The sequence below is a fragment of the Vombatus ursinus genome, unplaced genomic scaffold, assembly GCF_900497805.2.
Source record: "Vombatus ursinus unplaced genomic scaffold, bare-nosed wombat genome assembly UNPS02000749.1, whole genome shotgun sequence".
NCBI classification, from domain to species: domain Eukaryota; kingdom Metazoa; phylum Chordata; class Mammalia; order Diprotodontia; family Vombatidae; genus Vombatus; species Vombatus ursinus.
The window spans coordinates 18,838,209-18,865,053 of record NW_020940527.1 but is presented as its reverse complement, the minus strand read 5'-3'; the positions used below and the strand labels follow the sequence as shown (position 1 = coordinate 18,865,053).

General features: G+C 37.1%; 1 protein-coding gene across 6 annotated transcripts in view; it reads right to left on the bottom strand.

The window, feature by feature from the left end:
* Nucleotides 1–26,845, bottom strand: part of MYO9A (myosin IXA) — a 321,905-nt gene that overhangs the window by 35,778 nt on the left and 259,282 nt on the right. For all 6 annotated transcript variants that reach the window (XM_027859077.1, XM_027859085.1, XM_027859114.1 and 3 more), the window contains 5 exons: nt 18,479–18,591; nt 17,072–17,229; nt 10,985–11,208; nt 10,215–10,331; nt 1,038–1,226 (listed from right to left, as the gene is read on the bottom strand). In XM_027859077.1, coding sequence (XP_027714878.1) covers nt 1,038–1,226; nt 10,215–10,331; nt 10,985–11,208; nt 17,072–17,229; nt 18,479–18,591 — 801 coding nt within the window. The remainder of the gene's footprint in view (nt 1–1,037; nt 1,227–10,214; nt 10,332–10,984; nt 11,209–17,071; nt 17,230–18,478; nt 18,592–26,845) is intronic.

The window sequence follows — 26,845 nt, the reverse complement described above, 5'->3', positions numbered from 1 at the left end:
TACAGAAGAGGCCTAGGGAAGTAAAGTGGTCACACAGACTACTGCCACACAGTGAATAAATATGAGAACTGGAATTGGAAGCCAGGTCCTCTGACTCCAGAGCCAGTCCTCTTTCCACTGTATGATATTGCATATGACAACAGGTCTACAATCCTACAATACTCACATAGTTTTCATTTACATACATAATATCACTCCTTTGTAAACAAATTATTATGTCCCAATTAAGAGCACAACTGAGAAGACCAACCTAAATCTCCCCAGTATCTGTAACAAAAACTGAAATCTCTAAATAACATGTTTATAAAATGAAGAATTTTCTGTACCAGTGAACAGTTATCCTCTCAAGCTATGTATGGACTTTAATCCAAATCTAAAAAAGATCTTTCAGAGAATCATTTACCTATGATTTATAGTCCAACTACTTCCAAAAAGGATTTGAAACAATTACCAAGTTAGGTCAGTTTGATTAAAAATAAAAATGAACAAAGAACAACTAAAAGGAACAGAAGAATAGCTATTACCAAATACCAGAGATGATTTAATTTGTGCACATAGGCAGTGAATTTAGCACTGAGTTTCTGGACAAAAGATTTTGGGCTATATAAGCCTCACCATCTATGTGTACTACATGCTTCTTCCCTTCTGCCCAAAGCCTACAAATTCATCTACAAAGAAATTTTTTACTGGTGTTGACCACAAAGAAGATTTTTCTCCTAGGTCTTTACATATGAGTAATGTGAGTAATGAAATGGGCATTATCTTCAAATACAGATTTGCAAAAGGCACATAAATACTGTTCAAATGAAATCTTATATTGACTGGTCATAACATTTTTTAACTCACTGAAAGCATGACTTTGGAAAGCTGAAATAATATGTTCTAGATATATTGCTTTTTAATGATATATTTGAATACAGGTAAAGAATTTAGAGAAAGGCACAACAAATATTAGGTGCTTCTGAATAACTCTGATAAGTAGTTAATGAGTTAATTCATGATTCAATTTTCTGCTTTTCAAATATGTCATGTTTTACCTTTGTTGCATTGCAGTCCAAAAGCTTGAATTCAGTCACATACTCATCCAGGAAGACTTTAAAAGTGTTAACCCAAACTTTGACTGGGGATTCACTCCAGTCCCGCTGCTCAAGCCTCATGGTCTTCTCTAGAATCTGCTCAAATAGGGCATACAGGTCTTTGTATCGAATGCTTTTCCCTTCATCCATCTATTACAGAAAGAGGAGGAGTCAAAAAGAGGATTTTACAAAATACAATTTAAAAAATTTATTTAGTATTCAATTTTTCCACAATTACACATAAAAACAATTATTAACATTCGTTTTAAAAATTTTGAGTTTCAAATTCTCTCCCTACCTCCCCATTAGGAAGGTAATTAGATATAGGTTATACACATGTAGTCATGCAAACCATATTTCCATATTAGTCATGTTGCAAAAGATATGCTTCGATCTGTATTCAGACACCATCTGTTTTTTCTCTGGCGATGGATAGCATTTTTCATCATAAGTCCTTCAGAGTTGTCTTGGATCATTGTATTGCTAAGAATAGCTAAGTTATTCACAGTTCTTCATCTTAAAATATTATTGTTACTGTGTACACTGTTCTCCTAGTTCTACTTATTTCACTTTGTATCAGTTCATGTAAGTTCATGTTTTTCTGAGAATGTCCTGCTCTTCATTTCTTATAGCACAATAATATTACAACATAATCATATACCACAACTTGTTCAGCCATTCCCCAATTGCTGGGCATCCTCTCAATTTCCAATTCTTCGCCACTAGAAAAGAGTTGTTATAAATATTTTAGTACCTATAGGTCCTTCTCCTTTTTGTTTGGGATGCAGATGTAGTAGTGGTATTGCTAGGTCAAAGGGTATGTATAGTTCTATAGCCCTTTGGATATAGTTTCAAATTGCTCTACATAATGGCTGAACCAGTTCACAATTCCACCAATAGTGCATCAATGTCTCAATTTTCCCATGTTCTCTCCAACCTTTGTCATTTTCCTTTTCTGTCCTATTAACCGACCTAATAGATATGAGATAGTACCTCAGAATTGTTTTAATTTGCATTTCTGCAATCAATAGTGATTTAGACATTTTTTTTCACATGGTTACAGATAGCTTTGATTACTTTATCTGAAAACAGACTGTTCACATCTTTTGATCATTTATCAATTGGGGAATGGTTCTAATTTTTACAAATTTGACTCAGTCCTCCATAGAGTTGAGAAACGAGGCCTTTATTAGAGAAACTTGCTTTAAATTTTTTTTCACGATTTTTTTATGCTTGCTGAGTATTTCCCTCTATCCTATTTCCCCTGTTTATTCTATTCTCTCCCCCCTTTCACCCTATGCCTCCTCAAGTGTTTTGCTTCTGACTACCACCTCCCCCAATCCTTCCTCTCTTATAACACCCCCCCCACTTTCCTGTAGGGTAAGATAGATTTCTATACCCAATTGATTGTTATTCCTTCTTTGAGCCAATTCCTGATAAGAGTAAGGTTCAAACATTCCCTGCCACTTTCCCAGCTTCCCCTCCACTGTAAAAGCTTTTTCTTGCCTCTTTTATGTGAGATAATTTACCTCTTCTACTTCTCCCTTTCCCTTTCTCCCAGTGCATTCCTCTTTCTCACCCCTTAACTTTTTTTTAGATATCACCCCTTCATATTCAACTCACACTGTGCCCTCTGTCTATATATGCTCCTTTCAACTGTCCTTATAATGAGAAAGTTCTTATGAGTTACAAGTATCATCTTCCCATGTAGGAATATAAATAGTTTAACTTTATTAAGTCTCTTATGATTTCTCTTTCCTATTTACTTTTTTATGGTTCTCTTGAGTCGTGTATTTGAAAGTCAAATTTTCTATTCAGTTCTGATCTTTTCATCAAGAATGCCGGGAAGCCCTCTATTTTGTTGAATATCCATTTTCCCCCCTGAAGGATTATACTCAGTTTTGCTGAGTAGGTGATTCTTGGTTGTAATTCTAGCTATTTTACCCTTCAGAATATCATATTCCAAGCCCTTCGATCTTTTAAGGTAGAAGCTGCTAAATCTTGTGTTATCCTGACTATGACTCTGTGATATTTGAATTGTTTCTTTCTGGATGCCTATATTTTCTCCTTTATCTGAAAGCTCTAAAATCTGACTATAATATTCCTGGAAGTTTTCATTTTGGAATCTCTTTCAGGAGGTGATTGGTAGATTCTTTCCATTTCTATTTTACCCTCTGGTTCTAGAATATCAGGGCAGTTTTCCTTGATAATTTCTTGAAAGATGATGTCTAGGCTCTTTTTTTGATCACGGTTTTCAGGTAGTCTAATAATTTTAAAAATTATCTCTCCTGGATTTATTTTCCAGGTTAGTTGTTTTTCCAGTGAAGTATTTCACATTATCTTCTATTTTTTCATTCTTTCGGTTTTGTTTCATTGTTTCTTGATTTCTCATAAAGTCATTGGCCTCCACTTGCTCAAATTTAATTTTTAAGCAACTATTTTCTTCAGTGATCTTTTGTACCATTTTTTCCCTTTGGTCAATTCTGCTTTTCAAGGCATTCGTTTTCTTCATTACATTTTCGTACCTCTTTTAGCATTTGACCTAGTCTGTTTTTTAAGGTGTTATTCTCTTCAGTATTTTTTTGTGTCTCCTTTACCAAGCTGTTGACTTGTTTCTCATGATTTTCTTGCAGCACTCTCATTTGTCTTCCCAGTTTTTCCTGTACTTCGCTTACTTGCTTCTCAAAATCCTTTTTGAGCTCTTCCATGGCCTGAGACCAATTCATATTTTTCTTGGAGGCTTTGGATGTAGGAACCTTTGACTTTGTCTTTTTCTGAATGCATGTTTTGGTTTTCCTTGTCATGACAGTAACTTTTTGCAGTCAGAATTTTTTTCTGTTGCCTGCTCATTTTCCCAGCCTATTTCTTGACTTTTGACTCTTTGCTAAAGGGGAGCTCTGCTTCCAGTACACTGTCCCAAGCTTCAGGGTTTTTGTGCAGCTGTTTTCAGAGATATTTCTAGGGACCTGTAAGGATTCAGTTCTTTCAAGGTAGTGTGTTTATTACTCGCCTGGTCTGTGTTGTGGTCTGTGACCAGATGCATTCTTTTTTTGTGCTGGAACTGTGATGAGGGTCCCTGTTGTGGTGTGCTAGTGCTCCTCCTCACCCTGAAACTGCCACCCAGGACTGTAATCCAAATCCGAGTATGGGCAAAGCAACAAAGTCCTACCTCCAGTGCCAGCAAAGAGACTCTTGTAATCTCCTTTTGACCAGTTGTTCCACCTCCTTACAGTCTGTGGCCTGAGAGCTCTAGAAACAGCTGCTGCCATGGCTGATTCAGTCACTTCTAAGGAATGCTCATGGTTTGCTGGGGTCTGGTTTGTGCTGGTGCAGCTTGCATGGGACTGCATTCTATTTTCACCCTACTGTGACAGACCTTTCCTGCTGACCTTCTAAGTTGTTTTTGGCTGTAAAATTATTTCACCCCATCTTTTTGGGTTCTGTCACTCCAAAATTTGTTTTAGGGCATTTTTTTTGTTTTGGTTTTCTTTTTTCTTCTGGTAAATAGTATTTTATTTTTTCAATTACATGTAATTTCAACATTCATTTTTTTTTTTTAAGGCAATTGGGGTTAAGTGACTTGCCCAGGGTCACACAGCTAGTGTGTGTCAAGTGTTTGGTTTTCAACATTCATTTTTTAATAAGATTTTGAGTTTTGAATTTTTACTCCCTCCGATCCTGCCCTCCTCTGCAAGACGGCAAGCAATCTGATATAAGATGGCAAGCAATCTGATATAGGTTATACATGTGAAATCATGTATATTTCCACATTAGTCATGTTGTAAAAGAAGAAATAGAACAAAAGGGAAAAGTCACAAAAAGCAAAAAACAAAAAACAAAACAAAAAAAAAGTAAAAATAGTATGCTTCAATCTGCATTCAGATTCCATAGTTCTTTCTCTGGATGTGGATAGCATTTTCCATTATGAGTCTTTTGGAATTGTCTTAGATTGTTATATTGCTGAGAAGAGCTAAGTTAATCATAGTTGATCCTTGAACAATGTAGATGTTACTGCATATAATGTTCTCCTGGTTCTGTTCACTTCACTCAACATCAGTTCACGTTAAGTCTTTCCAGGTTTTTCTGAAATCCATACAGCATTATTGAAAAGTGTTCTGAAGGGTTTGGGGGAGAACTCAGGTGACTCCCTGTCTTTTCTCCACCATCTTAGATGGCTCCACCTCCCACGAAATATAATTTATAAGAAGAACACTGATGTAACTTGTATTAGGTTTTTGTAATAAAAAGTTAGGGTTAGCAAATTCTTTTCAAAGAACATGTTCATAGGAACTTCACATAATAAATATCTATAAGCTCATACTATGTAGAGGAATGCAGAATAAATTTGGAGAGTTTATAATTAAGCCATCATGTAAAAAGTATCAAGCCAAATAAATGGCACCTGGGAATTTACTACAGATTAAGGGTCTGAATTGTCTCCCTCAACTATTCTTTGAGATTTTCCCTTTAGTCAAAGAAAGAGAGTAATTCCCTTGGATTTCACATGATGAAATTCCACACAACTCTAATTTTTTATATTCTCGCCTCCGCTTTTTTAAAAAAAAATGAGCAATAGATCTGTAATTACATAAAATTCAAGACTCAGTAGCAGAAGAATCTAGAGTTAGGTTTCTTTTCCAGCACTTTCTCTTTGCTAATTCCAGCGAGTCTGCTAGTGTATGCGAGAGGCACAAGACATACTTTGCTACTGCATGGAAGATGCTTTTAAACTAAGGACTGACTTTGCTTTCAAGTTCGGGTAGGGGGCTAAAAGTAGCTTTGGTTGAGGAACAAGAATGAGGGAATTAATACAGCTATACCTCCTTCCTCATGTACTTTTCTATAGGGTTTGAAGTGTGCTGGAGACCTGACAGTCTGATACTTAGTCCAGGGATGACGAGAGGAAGGATTAAGAAGCAGATAGGCAGGCTTAGAGGAGTGCAAATCAATTTGTTTCTCTTTCCACTCAATGGCCAGCAAAGAGTTTCTTCGTTAACTCTGTCTAATTTGACAAGACTCAAATACATGTTGCTAAGGGGAGCATCTGTTTGCAATATGGCTGTGGTTTTAAAGTAGAAAAAATGGAAAGTGGAGAGAGAAAGTGTAAAATGAACATAAAGAAGGAAGAAAACATGACAGTAAAGATGGCTTATTACTTTGCATATTAAATGTTACATTATTAACAATTCACATTTATACTTAGCTTTAAAATTATAAAGTACTTTTTCCTCCAGTATATTCCCCAGAATATAGACAATACTAAAAACCTTCTAGCTCAAAGCCTTTAATTCTGTAAGAAAGGTCATAGTTAGAGCCCATTTGACAAACTCTGTGTCTCAAGCTGACCCCTTTGCTTCCAAACTCATAAAGCCTCTGAGAGTGGTCATGTTCAAGAAGATGAGACAGAATGAAAACATAGCACTTCAGGGTAGAAATGAAGCATAAGTGGCAGGAAGAGATTATCTGGCAGGGTGAGATGTCAAGATTACAGAAGAGGAGTCAAGATGGTGATCAGGGCAGAGCGTCTCAATCCCTGTTTGGCGTACCCTTCTTCTATACCCTACCATTCTTACAGCCTATGGTGATCAACAAGCGACCAGAGTCCTATAGAGCCCAGTTAATAGCAGGAAGTAATCAGAAAAAGGACAGCAAATGGCTCCCCCAGAAAAAACCGCAAAGAGAAATGCAGTGGTACTGAGCTAGTGGGGGATCAGTCATTCTAGTTGAGTATATATGTATTAACCATAATTCTCATGCTAATGAAATGCTTCTGACCACACAGAGAGAGAAAGGGCTGGGGGAAAGGTCATTTATTCTCTTTCTGGAGCAGGGTAGAGAGTGGAACTGCTATGATGAATAAGAGACTTTTTGGGAAAAGGATCAGGTTAGGGGCTAGCAATACACACACACACACATATACATATATATGTGTTTATGTCTACATGTCTATATATGTATATACATATGAAGTGTTTTATGTTATAGTGGACAAAAAGAACAGTAACAATAAAAGAGGAGGGGGGTATGGAGCCAAGATGGCAGTGTAGCAGTAAGCAGTAAGCTGAGCTCCACACTGCCCTCCTCTAACTCCTCCAAAAAGATCTGGAAAACACGTCAGGCTGAGCTCTGATAGGAAAACTCAGAAAAAGTCACAGTGAGTTATTTTTCCAGCCCAGATTGGCATATACTGATTGAGAGATCTATGGACACAAGGATTCGAATCTTGCCAGGAGCTTGCAGCACATGGGCTATTTTCTGTGTCTAGGGAGAGGCTCTGAATGAAGGCAAGAGATATTCTAGAATCTAGATACACATTGTGGCAACCCCGTCCACCCCATATACCAGCATACTACACTTGTAACAGGAGCCAACTGAAAGCTTTGTTTCTCAATGTCCAGTTGTAGTTCACAGATCCAAGGAGGACTGAAAGGGAACCCTCCTTCCTGATGTTAACAGGTAGGGAAGCACAGTCAGAATCACACACAATTTAGCAGTTACCAATATAAAGAAGTGAAAAACTTGGAATACAATATTCTAGAAGGCAAAGAATATAGGCTTACAGTCAAGAATAACTTGTCCAGAAAAACTAAGTATAATGCTACATGGGAAAAAAATGAATTTTTAATGAAATAAAAGACTTCCAAGTATTCGTGATAAAAAGACTAGGCCTACACAGAAACTCTGAAGATCAAACATAGGAGTTAAGAGAAACATAAAAAGGTAAACATGAATGAACAAAAAAAAGGGACCAACAAGGATAAACTGCTTACATTCAAATATGGGGAGATAATACATGTGTCCTTTCTGAACTCTTTCATCATCAGGGATCATAGAGGAAATTTAATTAGACAGAAAGCCTGGGAATGGTTCTGTTGTGTCTTGATGATCTTAAAAGAATGTAAAGAGAGGGAAACAGGAATACACTGGGGGGTGGGGGAAGGGAAAGCAAAGTTAGGGAAAATTATTTTGCATAATCAGGGCCAGAAAGTATATTTCTATACATACAAGTAGGAGGGGGTGGGGGAAATAGCTAACATATGAATTTCACTCTCATGTCAACTGGTCAAAGAGGGGAAGAATGTGCACAAACACACATACGCAGAGTTGGGTACAAAAGTACATTTCACTTAACCAGGAAACAGGAAGAAAAAGGGAGAAAAAAGAAAAGAGAATTAGAGGGAAGGTAGGTTAAGGGATGGATTAGTTCTAAGCAAAACAAACACTAACTAGGGATATACAAAAATATTTGTAGCTCTTTTTGAGGTGGCAAAGAATAGGAATCTGTAGGGTGTCCATAATTTGGGGAATGGCTGAACAAGCTATGGAACATAAATGTGATAGAATTCTATTGTACTGTAATCACACAACCAATAAACATTTATTAAGTGGCTACTATGTGCCGGACATTATGCTAAATGCTGAGGATACAAAAAGAGGCAAATGATAGTCCCTGCCTTCAAGAAGCTTACAATCTAATGGACTGTAAGAAATGATTAAGGGAGAAACTTTGGAAGATTTGTAGGAATTAATATATAGTGAAGTGAACAGAAGTAGAACAATGAACACAATGACAACAATATGAAGATAAAAATAAATCTATATATAGATATATTGCTGTATGTTAAAATTTAGTATATATGGTTAATATGAATCCATATATCTAGATCTATAAATGTATTTGCTGACCCTGATTCTGTGAAATGATTTTTCCTAACCTTTATTTCTCTTCCCCCTTAGTGAATTCCTCTTTTCCCTCTTTCTATCCTTTGAAGAGCATGAGTACATAATATCTCTAATATATATAAAGTATATATACAGTACATATATTTAACAAGAGGCTCTGTTTTTCCTTGCATAGTGTCTCAACTGGAGGGAGTGAGATGGAGTGGGTGGGTAGGAAAAGAAGGTAGATTTTTGCTAATTGAAAAAATAAAATATAATTAAAAACAATAAATAGACAACATATAAGAATATGAGAACAAGGGAAACCTACAGGACCATACTGACATTAACCAGTACACTAGACTTGGAGTAAGGAGATCAGAGTCTGAATCCTGCCTCTGCCTCTTATTAGGCATTGTTGTTGTTCAGTTGTTTTCAATTGTGTCTGACTCTTCGTGACCCCATTTGGAATTTTCTTGGCAAAGATACTGGAGTGGTTTGCCAATTTCCTCTCTAGCTCATTTGACAGATGAGGAAACTGAAGCAAACAGGGTTAAATGACTAGCCCAGGGTCACACAGTTAGTAAGTGTCTGAGGCCAGATTTGAAATCAGGACTTCCTGACCCCAGGCCTGGCACTCTAGCCACTATGCCACCTAGCTGCCCTTATTAGCCACATGACTCTAGCAAATCAATTAACCTTTCTGAGCTTTAGTTTCTTCATCCTTAAAATAAGGAGGATGATATTTGTATTTACATAGCTTAAAGTGATACATACATAAGTAACTGTTTCCCATGACCTTCTTTTTCTGCAGACAAAACCTAAAACATGAATCCTAAAGTCTGAACTACTACTTTGCCACAGAGCTAAAAGGAAAATGATACATTTATTTGGTGTTCAGGTGCATGCGTTTTCACATTTTGGGCAAAGCAGAATTATTACTACAAGATTTTAATCTCTTGGGGAAAAAGTGCTGGATATGGTGGTGAACTCTTTGCCTGTGAGGAGCCTGAGGCTGGCAAGATCTCTTGAGCTCAGGTGTTCTGAGCTGCAGTGGTCTACACTAATCGAGTGTCTGCACTAAGTCTGGCATCAATATGTTCGAGGAGTGAGGGGGGCCACTTGGTTGCCTAAGAAGTGGTGAAATCAGCCCACAGTGGAAATGGAACAGGTTAAAGCTCCATGCCAATCATTTGTGGGATAGGACCTGTGAGTAGACCGTGTACTTCCAAAATAAGTGAAATAGGGAGAGGCAGTCTTTACAAAAGAAAAAGGCAAAACTGAAAAAGAATATTTTATATGAAGAACTCAAAAGTTAAAGCTATTACTCTGCCAGTAAATACGATTTTCCCATCTTCTCCAATAAAGGAAAAGAGAGTTCTGGAGACTTCTACGTTCAATTGAACCTCTGTAGCTTCAGCCCAATGTTCCAATTTGTGGAATTATTATTAAACTGTTCACTGAATTGTCACTTACTGCCAGCGCAGATGAGTAGGAGCTGAAGATGTTTTGCCGAAATTCTTTCAGTGCTTTTTTAAACATAACATCCACTAATGTATCCTTCTTGCTGTCCTCATTATCCAAGTCATTCATCTAGGAACAAAAGAAAGATTTAGCACACATTTATATAATAATTGTATTATTACTAAAACCTCCCCACATTTCAATGGAAGAAATTGTATCAGTTATCTGTAACAGTGTTTAGAATCTCAAAGCTATCATTAGCTGCAACCCTCTAATTTATCAAACTGACATATTTCTATGAAGCTTACTCACTTTATGTGTCAATGAAAGAAAATTCCAGGGACTGAGAAGCTCTGGCCAACCAGGAATGTTCCCTTCATATTTCTAACAATCTGTTCAATGTTTTTCATTAAAGTCCAACTCTAATGCTTCATTGCTGCACAAAGCTGAACAGGCAAATGTGGGTTTTCAGGTTCTACATCAAAGTACAAATCCTGGTAGGGTCCCCACGAAAATGGAAATTCTTCAGTTTATATGCCCAGGGATCAGCTAAGGATTAGCTGAGGTCTGGCAGAAAGATCATGAAATCTTAGGCAACTCTTGAAGATCATGTCCTAGGTGACAGAGGTGTTCTAATCTACTTTGGTGGGGGTAATTCCACCCAGGTGAGACTCCTAGCAAAGCTAACTTACCCTGTTATATAGACTAGGCCCCAGGGAGTGTCTAGTTTGATACAGACTCCAACGTTTTTGTTACCGAACTTTTTTAAGAAACCAATGTACCTTTTTTAGAAGAAACTCATCCATGCTCTTCAAGTCGCTGGCCCTTGTTATGATTGGGACAGAGTCGTTTTGCCACTGGACAGACTCCAGTGCAACATTAGTTATCTTTACGCTGCGTTTGCGCTTTGCCTTTGGAGAAGGGTCTTTGTTCTCTTTGAATTCCTTCTTACAATTTCCAGATAGGTCTGGGCTCCTAGGGGGAGTTGGGTTATGGGGCCCTATTTCTGTAATCCAAAAAAAAGTAGTAAATGAAATGTAATATGTTAGCGGCTTTGTTCTCATTTCCTGAAATTTGCATTGTATTCATGCATTTCTATAAATAGGTTGATAATCACCACAGTATGCCAGAAATATAGGTAGCTTCCCACTTATACAAAAAAAACCAAACAAACCAGGCAGATGTTTGTTAAGCCAGTGAGTAGAGCACAAGGGCTAAAATCAGGAAGACCTGAGTTCAAATACGGCCTCAGGCACTTACTTATGTGACCCTGAGCAAGTCATTTAACCTCAGCTTGCCTCAGTTTCCTCATCTGTAAAAGAGGGATAAATAATAGCACCTACTGTGTAGGATTGTTGTAAGGATTAGATAAAAGAGATAATAACTGTAAAATACTTAGCACAGCTCTTGGCACACAGTAAGCACAATATAAATGTTAGCTTTTGTTATCTTTGAAAGACTGAGGAGAAAGGGAGAAGTGCCAGAGGATATGAGAAGGGAAAATGCTTTGATTTTCAAAAAAGGAAGAGAAAGCAGAATCTACAAACTATAGGCCAATGAGTTTAAAGTAAATTTTTAGGCCACGTCACCAAATGGATGGGTAACAAAGTTCTAGAAAAGGAAGAGAAGATCACAAAAAGTTAGTACGGAATAATAGATAATGTCAGAAAAACCACATCTCCTTTTTTTGACAGAGTTACTAAACTGGTAGATCAATGGGATGTTATAGGTATAGTTTAGCTAGATTTTAGAAAAATATTTAATAAAGTATCTCAGATAATTCTTATGACAGATAAGAAAGATAAGAGCTACACATCAGTTAGTTGTATTTGGAACTGTTTGAATGGCTGGACTCAATGAGCAGTCATTAAGTGTTCAAAGTCCACCTGAAAAAAGGTCATTCTAGGGTACACAATGGAGAGATAGATAAGCTAATAAGATGGATGAGGCAGTCAAGATTCTAAAAGATCTCAATAAGTTAGAACTTCAAGTCCAAACTAATAAAATGAAATTTAATAAGGAAATAGGGTCCTTTGACTCTAAATCCATAACTCTTTCCATCATACCTCAATTCCAAGAAGGATGAAGACTGAGGCCCCGTTGAAACCTGGCAGTTAAGAGATCATTGGTAACCTTGGAGAGAACACTTCGAGTTAAGAGTTATATTTATAAAACAAAATAGGATGGATTGAGAAGTGGGAGATAAGGAACTGAGGTAAAAAGTATAAACATTTTTTAGGCATTTGGCTGTGAAAAGATGAGATTTAGGACAACAGCTTAAGGAAATGATATAGTCAAACAAAGGTATTTTTTTAAATGATGGGGGACACATAGACATTTTTGTAGTAATGAGAAAAGAGTCAGTGGATACAGACTTAAGATTAGGAGAATTTAATCATAGGGGCAAAGCTCCTGAAGGAGGTTCCAGCTTAAGACATGAACTCAAGAGCACAAGTATAGAGGTTGGCTTTGGCAAGGAGAAGGCTCACTTCTTCAAAGTATGGAGCAATGGAATGAAGAATATAGATGATGGTATAGAGTTGCGGTGTTGGGGAGAAGAGAGAGCTGGTGATGTTTGGGAGGTGATATTCTTAGAGAATGGAGGAGAATCTGATTTGGGGGTCTGAGGAGAGCTGAGAAGGTTTGGAATAGCCATTGCAGACAGTGTGATTGGGAGTCAATAAGGGAAGAACTGGTGATGGGGTGTTAGCAATATGGATGTCTCCAAAAAAAGAACCACTGAAAATATTTTAAAAATATACAGAAGAGAACAGAAGTTTATAAGAAAGCACAGATAAGCAGGACAGTTTTGAAAGTAATTCATGGGGGGCAGCTAGGTGGCGCAGTGGATAGAGCACCAGCCCTGAAGTCAGGAGGACCTGAGTTCAAATCCGGCCTCAGACTAAACACTTGACATGTACTAGCTGTGTGACCTTGGGAAAGTCACTTAGCCCCAATCGCCTCACTTAAAAAAAAAGAAAAAAGGTAATTCATGGAATTTATTGGTACTTTTTAAAAAAATACTATGAAATGGAGGTTTGCAGTACCAATTACAATCCTTTTTGGGTTTTCCTATGTGTAAGAAAATTACGTCATTTAAAAGTTTAAATTAAAAATAAAATATTTTTTGAAATAGCAGGAGTAATTTTACTAATGTTTTGGTAACATCTAGGTAAACAACATTTATGGTATTCTCCTGATCTAGTCAATTAAACCTGTCAAAAAAAGGAAATAAAGTAGGTCTTTCCATGTTCATGATGAAGCCATGCTGGTTCTTTTTGATTACAGCTTCTTTTTCTAGAATGATGTTTAGTAATCATTCCTTTCTAGAATTTTGCCAGGAACCACAATTAAATTCATTGGCATTTAGTTTGTGGACTGTATATTCTCTTTATATATTTTTTTAAGAAGCAAGGAAACATGTGTCCTGTTCCAACTCTTCAGTGTTTCTCCTGGTCTCCATAATTATTTAAAAGACCACTGAGAATGGCTCACCAATTATATCCACCACTTCTTTTATATCCTGGGGATACAGTATAGTTGACTTCTCAAGAGGTGAAAAATCAAGACTAGGTAAGGATGAAAGTGAGGACAGAAGAGAAAAGAACAGGAGCAAAGGAGAAAGATGAAGTGATTTAAGGTTTTATGAGAGCAAGAAAAGAGTCAGTGGATCAGGAGATTGTGGTCAGAGAAGGTAATTTCAGGATGCAGGATACTCTGGAGGTGGAGCAGTTTTCTGTGACTGATTGGGTTGGTAACTTTAAGTTGATGGCTTTTAATTACATAGGCTTAGTATTGTGGGTTTGGTCATGAAGAGAAAGAAAAGTCTCATTAAATGAGGCCTTTAATTCTTTACGAGGGTATCAGGTGAAGGTCTAATTTAAATAATTCCCATTAATACCTTTTAAAGAATTGGAGGTCAGAAGGAACTAGAGAGTGTTCTAATTCTTTTCTTTACAGGTTAAGAATTCTCTAATGGAAAAAAAAAAAAAAGAAGTCTCCAACGGGGAAGTCTCCACACAGAATGAGAGCCTGTTGAACGATTTCTGGCTCAGAGGCTAGCCGTGAGGAGAAAGGATTCATCAGACTTTAGGGAAATATATAATCCTGACCTGGCCATGTCCTAGGGGCTTTCCAAGTTCTTAGGGTCGCCATGGGATTAAAAGCCTGCAGTAATGAATGGCTAGAATCTTTGGCAATTAGCTTCTTCCTCTCCAAAATCATTTGGTGTTTAAGCACCACCTTGCAGTGGTGGTAGGCTATCTGTTTTTGCTTTTGTGCTTCTTTCCATCACAGACCTTAGCTGCAACTAATTTTCTCTTGGAAGATTTTGTTTTTCTCTAAAATAGAACAGACAGAAATCAGTTTAGTGAGGGTATAAAACTCCTCTGGTCCTATAACTTCAGAAAATTGATAAAAGAAGGTGATGAACCAGAAGCACAGAACTACACAAATTTTCATAAGCCCAATGTATATATTTTTTCTCCTTAACTATACTTATTGGTTACCAGGCAGGATTAAAAAAAATTTTTTTTGAGGGGGAAGGGAGATAGTGACAGTGATGCAAAAAGGAGAGGAAAAAAAATAAGAACATCAATGAAGAAATTTTTTTAAATGTATAGGAAAGAACAAAGGAGGTTTTGGGGAAAATAAAGATAAGCTAGACAGCTTTGGCATTAATGTGCTGAATTCATTATATATCTTAGGACAAACAAAAACCAAGCTGTACCTGAAGGAGATATATAATTTCAGGTATAATATGCCTTTCCTTTTCTTCTTTGTACATGGAAATGAAAATGATTACATGTTCTGGTGTCTGTCAAGTTCAGAATAATAAAATAAGTAAGTAAATAAATGAAAAAAATTTTCTCTTGGTCAAATCAGGCATCTAAAGGAAAAGAAAAAGTTGTCTCCAACTCACCTTCTTTTCTCTCCCTTGGGGAAGTAGTATCAAGACTATTACAAGGTCAACAGAGAATGTCATCACAGTGGCAAGAATGTAGAGAGTTTCCAACATCATTCTCTCCCCGCCAGTATTGTTTGGTGCCTTTTTGAGGCGTTAGTGAAACTTCAAAACTATTTACAAAGCTTCAACACTATCTGCCTGGGGCATGATGGGATACCTGTCTGGGCTGACCCTTTTGAGTGTCAGCCAGACACAGATTTTACTAGCAAAACAGCTGAATATGCGTTGTTGTTCAGCCAGTCTCACAAAAGAGCAACAACACTAACATGTGGTCCCATGGGGAAGTGGTGAAGAGGAGTTTCTAAAGCAGAAAATTATTGGAACCAAGGTGGAATGGCAGTGGCAAGAAATAGAAACAGCTAAGTAGTAAAGAAGTATAGGAGGTTATCAGGATTTTACAACCACAATGTAGTCAACTCAGACTGTGAACTGTATGGGGCATTCTCTTCCTTACCACCAGAACAAGAGACTGTGAGAAGATTCCTCTGTGTGTGTGTTTATATGGTGTCTTGATTTTTCTAAGTGATTTGGTTAGTTATTATATACCAATTAAACGCTTTGCTATTTTACTGATACATTTTGTTTATTCTATTGGTAAAGAATGCAACTGATGGGGGGCTCCCCATCAAATTTTTTATATTTGTATAACAATAACTATCCCAAACACCAAACATAGGACCTGGGTTAGAGAAAGATTACAGAATCACATGGGGCTTAATTACACACTGTGCTTTCTGATGAGTATGAAATATTAGAAAGTGAAAAGTTTACAGTCAAAAATCTTAACGAAAGAGGTAAATGAGTGGTCAATTATAATATGACAGGGTTTCAGCTAAGAAGCATCATTCAAATTTCTTGACAGAAGCTCAGCAGAAGCCCTATCAAGGGTTTGATAAGTCTCTTCCTGTCATAAACTATTTTTGGAGAAGACAGCTTCTTTCTCAGACAGCAGTCCACTTTCTTAGGGGTAAATGAAGCAACCGGAGTACGGATTAGCCCTCAAAGTGCTTAGGAGGGGAGCTGTTGATACTTCAATTAAGCATAAAAATGCTTCTGGACAGAGAACTTGGAGAAACAGGAAAGAAAGGGCAAATAGAATTAAAGTCAGAAGTTACAAAGCTCAAGCAAGGCTTTGGGGCACTAGCACTATCAGGAAAAAGGAGAAGACTGGGAGAAGAATGAGGAACTGCCTTTGGCTAGGAGGGTGCTCTACAACAGTGGCTAGAATGTATAAGGTAGGATAAAAGAGACAGCAGACTGACCTGCAGAAAACAATCAAGTAGGAATAGAAGGACAGACTTCCACTAATGGATGGGGGTGGGACTAGAACAAAGGTAAACCTGGGTTAGTGGAGGGAGTTAAGACTATCCCACTAATAGGTGTCACAGTGAATCAAGCACTAGTGTGACCCTTGACATGTCACTTAAGTCTATGTTTGCATCAGTTTCCTCAACTGTAAAGTAGGAATAATAATAGCACCTACCTCTCCCAGAGTTATTGTGAGAATGAAATGAGATAATAATTGTTAAGTGCTTAGTACAGTGCCTGGCATAGAGTAAGTGCCATATAAACGTTACTCACTGTTATTATTATGACTACTATAACTATTACTTGTAGAAGTGAAAAAAAGTGCCTCCATTTCTTTCTTTTCACCTCCTTTCTTTCATGAGGATAAGAATCATATCTAGTCTCCTTGAAATTGTCAGTTACACAGAATGTGTCATGTTTACCTGAAATTTTTTTCATAAGTGGAATGTAATCTACAGTCTTTTTTATTTAATAATCTTTGTCCCATCCAATTAGAGAATTTGGTGAACTGAAATCCCTTTCTGTACATTACAGTGATAGCAACATTTTCAAGAATTAACATATAATGAAGCCACTCTCCTCTTTCTTGTCTTACCTTCAGGATGATGGTGGGTAGCAAACATATCAATGCTACTTGGCTCTGGATCAACAGAAAACTCTAACAACTCTGATTGAGTGGCAAGCTTTTCTCTAGAAGCCTTCTTATCCCCATGTTTCCCTTTTGCCCAGAATTTCATCTTTGCTCTTTGAGGTCTATTTAAAAAAAAAAAAGGAAAAAATGATGAAATCTATAATGAGTTTGTCCAAAAAATCACTTTGTAATCTAATTCTGTTGTTTTAGTCCAAGATCCAAAAGAACAAATATTTAATTTTCCTTTTAAATTTCAGGTCTGTAATAACTTCGTTTGCTTAGAAGATTGTAAAGACAACAAGCAGGTACCCAGAAATGTTTGGGATCCAGTCCAGTTATGATCTACTCCAGAATTGGGTTACATCAATTTAGCGCTCTATAATAACCACTGAAATAGGAACTTAGTAAAGATTAAGTGTCAGGACTCAGTCTCACTTCCATAAACATAGTCTTCAAGTGTTTAATGAGGGCCCGCTTTGATATAACTCTTATCTAGGGGTAAATATTTTCATTTGGAACAAAAGGGTCTCTGAATGATTAAAGACTTTTATTCCTCTCCCTGCCCTGTTATTTCCATTGTACCTACAACTTTTTTTATATGTTTTAGTCTTTAGGTTTCATGCAATTGCGCTGGCTTTAGAGGCAAAGCTACCAAAGTATACACTGTGGTCATATGCAAAAGATGTGAAATAGCAAAGTAAGGCTCTCTCTTTCTACACACACACACACACACACACACACACACACACACACTTAATTCAAACATTTAAATAATGTAATCAAGACATGTACTGTCTTCTCTCCAGCTCCATTTGTAAAATCAGAAGTATCAAAGACGATCTCATAATTTTAATGCTGGAAGAGACTTAAGAGGGGATCTAATTCATCCTCTCTCATTTTACAGCTGACCCAGAGAAGTGACTTGTATAGTGGAAGACACAAGGGAATCAAGAATCTGAGTTCTAACCCCAAATTTATCAAGACCTTAAGGAAATCACAATGTCTTTGGCCTCCATTTCCTCATCAAAGAAGGAAGCTGAACAAGATTGAGCTAAAAGGTCTACCCCAGCTCTAACACAAAAGCACTACATAAATATGAGTTAATCCACTAAGTGACTTACCAAAGTCACATAGTTGGTGTTTATTAGAATTTAAGTTTCCTCATTTCTAGTTCTATATGCCTTTCACCACATGCCTTTCTACCTCGACTTTCTATCAAGGAGAATTTTTATTATTTACAGTGAGTATCAATATCAATTGAAAGGTTAATGTTGAGGATTTAAGTTATTATTCAAAAGATGTCATTCAGTGGATTGCGCTTATTCTTGTCCAAGCTTTTAGTGGCATCAACTTCAAATATACCTAGCATACCTTCCATCGGCTACTGAAGTCTTCTGTATAGCTGTTAACTCTGTAATCTCTCCTTGAGACATAGTTTTATGGAGCTTTGTTTGGCCTTCTGCTGAAGCAAAACGCTGCAAAGTCTGTAATAATTACAGGTGTGAAAGACTTTAAAATTAAATGACTACTTGACAACATTTAAAGTGAAACACAAGTCTTGGAACTACATAAGAATTCTAGAAGTGATAAAAATGAAATAAAAATAAATAAATATGATTAATAGTAGACAAAGAAACATCAGACTTGATCAGAGGCTCAAATCATGTATCAATGACCTAGTCTGTGGAGGGAGTCTGCCCTCTAAAGAGCCTATTAGGACTATTGGCTCACGTTTTCAGTCCAGGTAAATGGAGGATCTTTATTTGCATGCTAATTCCAAAATTAGACCTTGTTCTATTGAACAGGCAAAAAAATTTCCACATACTTTTTTTTTTTTTTTGCTTTTTGGTGAGGCAATCGGGGTTAAGGACTTGCCCAGAGTCACACAGCTAGTAAGTGTCATGCGTCTGAGACCAGATGTGAACTCAGGTCCTCCTGACTCCAAGGCCAGAGCTCTATCCCCTGTACCACCTAGCTGCCCTCCATATACTTTTTAGAAGCTAAGTACAATTGAGAATTGCCTCTTAATATACCACCCTTTATTTGAAGAGGCTTGGTGAAAAGTTATTTCAAGAACTTGAAGTGTGTTGTGTTAAATACAGTCTTATTAAATATCGAATTAAATTTAGTCTTGATCATTAACTTAAAATGGTCGCTCGGTTTAGTGGCTTATTTTAAAAAAATTATTATAAACAGATAATCTCATTGAATTAGCAACTTAAGTACAGGAATACACTTGGAAATGTCTTTTCCGATCCATTTAAACTGTGATTCTAATATAAGAATAATACTTTCTCCAGTTTTATTTATAAAAATCAATTTAGAATAGAATCACAGAATTTTAGAACTGGAAGGGACTATATATAGTGATTGCCTAATCTAACCCCTTTATTTTATAAATCAGGAAACAGACTCAGAGAAGTGCCTAACAGAGTAAGTGTTACAGGAGATCAGAGTTCTGGTCTCAACTCTGTTACTAATTAGCTATGTGACCATGACAATTAAATCTTTTGGCTTCATTTCCATACCTGTAAAATGAGAAAGTTGGACTAGATGACCTTTAATAATCAAGTACCATGTAAAGGTGCTTTATAGGTATGCTATGTAAATAATGGTCATTCTTACATGGCCACTTGTTATTAGTCACTTAGGTTACTCATGTATTTTCCCCATAGTTAAAAACAGATTTTATTTCTGCCTTTCATTCTATTAAAAACAAACACATTTCTTTATCAACAGAATCAGACAGAAAGCATCACCTTATTTAAAATATAGAAAAATACAGATATCTTTCACCATACAAGTTACTTATTCTTCAGAGTGGAACAAAATGAACTGCACAAAGTTGGTAAAATTCTGAATGTGGATGGGGTGGGAGGACTGCTGGGGCTAGGTCATGAAGCTATAGCAATGGGAGATGGATGGAGGAGAAAAGAAGAAGTGGTAGAGCAAAGATATGCTAAAAGAAAATCAAATGCTTAAATACAGATCAGTACATAAATCTACCCATCACCACCATGACAACAACTTTCCCATTACCCAAATAACACTTTCCCCTCACTACACCTTTCTTTCCCCTCACTATACCTTTCTTTCCCCTTAACCCCTTCAAGCTGCCCAGCAGTCTGACTTGCCTGAATACAAATCTGAGGGTGACCAAAGGCATGCAACTCTACCCCTGCCTACCCAGTAGGAAGGAGCCTTGCAAGTTAGTTTTGTTTAATTTTCAAGAACCTTTCAACTGATGTATTTTACAAAACCTGGTCTAAAAGCTCAATGCTCATTTGTAAAATCAAACTAGGCATTGGGCATTACAGAAGAAAAATATCATTGCTGATTCATTAAAGCTTTACAAATTGATTCTGCTATGATGATCATTTTAGGTTGATAAAACAACAGCAGGAATTGAAGGGACTCATAATCAATTGGAATTCCAGGACCTTCATTTAATTTTGATAATGGTTACAATGCTACCTAACGTCTTATCCTTACCATTTCACAATTTTTTTTCCTATAGTTAAACTATTTTCTAACACGGGTTATGTTGAGAAAAGGTGTTAAGTATCTTTAACCTTCAATTACAATGAAAATGTTCCAAATTTAAAAAGTTCCTGTTAGAGAGATCTAGAAAACAAAACTCAGAATGAGAAGTCTTCTTACACTGTTATCTCACATCTCTCGTTTGTTGTATGGGAATATTTACTTGTTAACTGCTTCACTAAAAATAATGGTACTATTTAAATAAAATGTACAAAAAATGTCTAGTGTTCCCAGTTGTACCATCTCTCAGTTTGCAATATGACACATGGCTACTCAATTCATTCTAGTGATGTTCCGAGGGCTGAGTGCCAGAGTTTACCAATACCAACTAGTGAGAAGAAAGCCTCTTGATCAAGTTTGGTATCATTCTGAATCTCATGTCATACTAGATGCCTCGCAAAAAGCTGGAGTCTGAGGCAGCAGGTGCTCATGAAAGTCTTACCTGATTCCTCCTCAAACATTCACTCCCTATAGACTGACCATGCTGGTTCACTCCTACTACATAATGATTAGACACCTCACTGTGATCAATAAATCAATTAATAAACATAAATTAATTGCATATTATGTGCCAGACACTATTAAAAAAAGAGGCAGTGCCTGACCTCAAGTAGCTTACAACCTAATGGGGGAGACTACATGCAGACAAATATATACAAAGCAAGCTATATAAATGATAAACAGGAAACAATTAACAGAGGGAAAGATGAAGGGCTTGGGAGAAGCATCCTGCACAAGATGGGATTTTAGCTGACACTTAAAGGAAGCCAGGGAAGTCAGTACTTTCAGCAGAATTGAGGAAAAAGAACATTCAGGAATGAAAGACAGCCAGACAAAGCACCTGCAGCCAGAGAAAACGTCTGGAGGAGAGAGATGGAAAGTCTTGCTCTTGGAAAAGCCAGGAGGCCACTGTCACTGAATGAAAGGGTTTATGTCAGGGAGTAAGGTAGAAGAAGACTAAACAAGTAGAAGGGGGCTAGGTTAGGAAGGGCTTTGAAGGCCAACCAAGCATTCTGTATTTGATCCTGAAGGCAATAGAGCCAATGGAGTTTTTTGGGCAGGGGAGCAACATAGTTGGACCTCAGATTTAGGAAAATCACTTTAAGTGGCTGAATGGAGGATGGGTTGGGTGGGGAGACTTGAGGCAGGCAGACCCATCAGCAGGCTATTGTAGTATCAAGGTGTGTAGTGAGGATGGCCTGGAATAGAGTGGTAGTAGTGTTAGAAAAGAGAAGGGGGCATATTTGGGAGATGTTGCAAAGGTGAAATCAACATACCCTGGTAACAGATTAGATATAGGGTGGGGGTGGAGCAGAACAGTGAGACATAGTGAGGAATCCAGAATGATGGGTATGTTGGGAGCCTGAAGGATTGGGAGGGATAGTGTTGCCCTCCACAGTAATAGGGAAGGTAGGAGTGGGGAGGATTTGGGGGAAAAATAATGCATTCTATTTTAGACATATTGAGTTTAATGTGTCTACTAGACATCCAGTTTGAGATGCCTGATCAGTTGAAGAACTTAACAAGAACATTCCTCCTTTACTATTTTACCTTACATTATCATTACAGAACTATAACATCAGAATCAGGACTTCAGTAGCCACCTAGTTTAACTTATTCCTGAAAAATTTCCTTTAAAACATGCTTGACAAAATGGTCATCTAGCCTTTATTAGAAGACCTTCAATTAGGGGGAACCTATTACCTCCCAATGCAGTCCATTCCACTTTTGGACAGCTTTAATTGGTGGGAAGTTTTTCCTTACATAAAGCCTAAATTTGCTTTTTGTCTCCATGTTTTAGTATTAGCCATCCCCCATTCCCAGAATGAACTCTGTCCTTACCATTTCCTTGAAGAATCTTTTTCTTACTTTGACACACAACTCAAGCATCATCTTTTCTGACCCCAATTGCTTGTGCCCTCCTTAACTACCTGATATTTATTCTGTATGTAATTAGTCTGTATATACTGATATATGTACACATCTCCACAGAATGTAAGCTTCTTGAGAACAGGAGTTGTTTCAATTTTTGGTATTTGTATGCCTAGCACCTGGCACACACTAGGTGCTTAACAAATGCTTATTGACTGATGCGCCAAACTTGTTTTGCTCTTTTCCTAGTTATATCATTTTGCAGATCACCTGGCAGTTTCAAATCTAGATACATTTGATAGCATTACTTATCTGTCAAAGCTCTTAAATCACAGGAAAGGATTTACAAGAAAAGTTCTCTAAAGTGCCTGCCTACAGATTCAGTTCATAGTGTGAACTATGGTCCCTTCTAGCAATGGAAGAAGAATAGCATAAGTGATCTTCTGAGATACCTTACAGTCTCATGATTTAGCTCCTAACTGCCTCAAGTGAAGTCTTAGTGAATATGACATCAGAAATATGGGAACCTTTGTGTGAATATGTCCTTTGTGTGAACTTGAGAATCCATATTAAGGATTCTATTGCTAAGGATAGTAAGAAAGGCACAAGTTTTCACTCTCTATAACAAGTTTAAAGTTTTAGTAACCAGTCTAGACAAGACATCTTAACAGAGTCTCATTGCAATGCCTATGCTACAGATAACACATAGCTTATCCAGATGTTCTCCTGAAAACAACCTTTAAATAAGATAAATAAGCAACGCTATCAAATGTATTCCAGATCTGAAACTCCCAGGTGATCTGCAAAAGGATATAGCTGGAAAAAGAGCTAAGCAAGTTTGGCACATCAATCAATCAACAAGCATTTGTTAAGCACCTACTACACGCCAAATGCTGGGGACACAAATAACAAAAATTGAAACAATGCACTCAAGAAGCCTACATTCTATTGGAGATGTGTACATAGTCAGCATATACAGACTAATTATATACAGAATAAATACCAATTATAAAATACAGAAAATAAATAAAATCAATACTAATTGTTATATTCACTGCACAAAGCAGATGAGAAGAGGTCTAAGAGGTCAGACAAAATTACCTAGGATAAAAGATGGCTCTCTGTTCTTTTAAGCTCCACAATTCAGTGGTAGGGAGGTAAGGGGATAAAGAAAGAAGAATGGATGGAATTCTTTGGGTAATAGTCTGCTTGATTTCCTAAGGTCCACATGAAACCTTGGAGAATTTAATAGAGCCAACCTCTTTTACAGGGGGTATGTCTAGACCCGTTTCTGAGGCCCATAATATTAGAAGAGAGTCTCTGGTTTTCAGGGTCACACTTGGATTCTATTTCAACTCTGAACTGGAAAGGCCAAATAAATATTAATGCAAATCTCTGTGATCTAAAGCAAACAAAAAACAACCAATCTTGAGATGGGTTTTGTCTCCCTTTCAATGCTTAAGAATACTGACTGATGACTAGAGAAATGCAAATTAAAACAACTCTGAGGTACCATCTCATACACTCAATAGACTGGCTAATATGACAGAAAAGGGAAATGATAAATGTTGGAAGGGATGTTGGAAAACTCGGACATTGAGGCACTGTTGGTAGAGTTGTGAACTGATCCAACCATTTTGGAGAGTAATTTGGAACTCTGCCCAAAAGGCAACTAAATTGTGCATACCCTATGATGTAGCAATACCATTACTAGGTCTGTATCCTACAGAGATTTAAAAAAAAAAAAAAGGAAGGGGGGGAGAACCTATTTATACAAAAATATTTATAGTTGCTCTTTTTTTTGGTGGCAAAGAATCGGAAATTGAAGGGATGTCCATCAGTCGGGGAATGGCTTAACAAATGGAATATTATTGTTCTATAAGAAATGACAGGCACCGTGGTTTCAGAAAAACTTGTAAAGATGTATGTGAACTAATGCAAAGTGAAATGAGCAGAACCAGAACATCATAAACAGTAACAGTAATATTGTAAGATGAAGAACTGTGGATGACTTAGCTATTCTCAATAATACAATGATCCAAGACAATCCCAAAGAATCATGATGAAAAATGCTCTCAGAACTAATGCTGTCTGAATATAGACTAAAGAATACTATTTTTCACTAACGCCCTTCCTTTCTTTCTCTCCTGAGTTTTCTTGCACAAAATGACTAATATGGCAAAGTTTTACACGATTGCACATGTGTAACCTATATCAGACTGTTTACTGTCTCAGGGAGGGGTTAGGGGAAGAAGGGAGGGATAGAAATTAGAACTCAAAACTTAAAAAACAAACAAACCAAAAGACAAAACCAATGAATTTAAAAAATTGTTTTTGCATGTAATTGGGGAAAAATGAAATGTTTTAAAAAAAATACTGACTGATGTCATGTGGAGAAATAATATAAAAATAATTTGTGGAAATATTAAAAGCTTGACACTAGCTTTTATTGCTTTACTTTAGCAATTATTATAATTAGTGATTTCAAAATGAATAATGTACAAACACTATATAAGACAGTGATATTAACTTGCTCAATTAATTGTAGTCACTTATTGCTACTTCATTCTTATTTTCCATATAGCTCTTCTACGGAGAGTATGATTTTAGATTTTTTTCAGCTGCCTTCAATCTTCCTGGATCTGTGAAAGCCATAAAGTGCACTTATGGACAACTATGGAATAGAAAACAAAAATTTATTGAGCACCAACTATGTACAAGGCATTTGTAAAGAATATAAAAGGATACAAAGGTTTTCTATCATAAACACCATAAGAATAATCCAGATGGGGCTGTCAGTCCTCAGAAGGGAAAGAATGCTGAAGGGGAACAGGTTGGACTCTTAGCAGCAGGAATGGAGGACAGAGGTCAGAGGGTGTGGGCGGGATCAGCATGGGAGGTTCCAGGACAGGGAAGCAAAAGATGAGGCTGGGGAGTAAGGCTCCATCTTTCTAGGCTGATGATGCATCACTCTTCTTTGTGCACACCGTGCTCCAGCCAAACTAGCTTCAGTGTTCTTCCCCTTATAAAACATTGCATGGTTTGCTTCAGAGCTATGGCACAGACTATTCCCAATGCCTCTAATGCTCTCCCTGCTTCAATCTAGTTTCTTGACATCTTTAACTCCTTGCAAGGCTCAGTTCAAGTGTCACATCCATTTGAGAGGTCTTTCCAGATATTCTTAGCTGTTAATCTGCCCTCTTTTATCACTATGCATTATCTCCCTGCCACCATCCCACTTCTTATCTGTGAATACACTGTATGCCCAGGGTGGAATGTAAGCTCTTGGAGGGAAGGAACTCTCTCATTTTGTAATCGTATACATAGTGCCTAGCACAGTACCTGGTACACAGTAGATGTTTAATAAATGCATGTTGGATTGACTGATTTTAAAGAACAACGACCTTAGCAATTACATCTGTGGATTCTTCCCTCAGAAAATGTATCCCCCTAAGCTGCTGATCTGTATAAACGTAGGTTTTTGACTCTGACCTTATTTGAGGTTTTCTTGGCAAAGATACTGGAGTGGTTTGAATTTCCTTTTCTAGCTCATTTTACAGATGAGGAAACTGAGATAAACAGGGTAAAGTGACTTGCCCAGGGTCAAACAGCTAGTAAGTTTCTGAGGCCTGATATGAACTCGTTAAGATGAGTCATCTTGATTCTAAGCCCAGTGCTCTATACACTGTGCCATCTAGATATAAACATAAAGGTCATATGGTCAACTGAAAGAAAAGAACATAATCCCTAAAGAATTATGATCCACTCTCTGGGGATGAAGGCACACTTAAGAAAATACTGATGGTCTACTATATCAGGTAGTGAAATACCCAATGCAAAAAAAAGCCCATGGAGGCACTTAGTTCTGCCTAGTTTATCGAATATGGGCTGTGAAATCATACACTTAAGGTAAGGGAAGACCCTTGGTCTTCTGTGTAACTAATATCTTTCGCCAAAGACTTCTGAAATAAATGTGAAACTGGAACCAGGTGTGTACTAAAGAAAACTTGCCTACTTAAGTTGCCTACATTGAAAGTAGGGAACAAATCTTTGGACATATAATTCATAATCTTGTCATCCATGAAAGACATAGGGAACAAAAATGATATTCTAGTAATAACTACCCATTTTACTCACCAAACACAAGCCTTGAAATCAAAAGAAGTGAGTTCTATTTCTAGCACTCATCAACTGTGACCTTAGACAAATTACATAACCTCTTTGGTCTCTTTATCTGTAAATGAGGTAGTTGGACCAAATGATCTTTAAGGTCCCTTCCAGCTCTAAAATTCTTTGATTCTACCTGGAAAACAAAAGGCTTTCAAT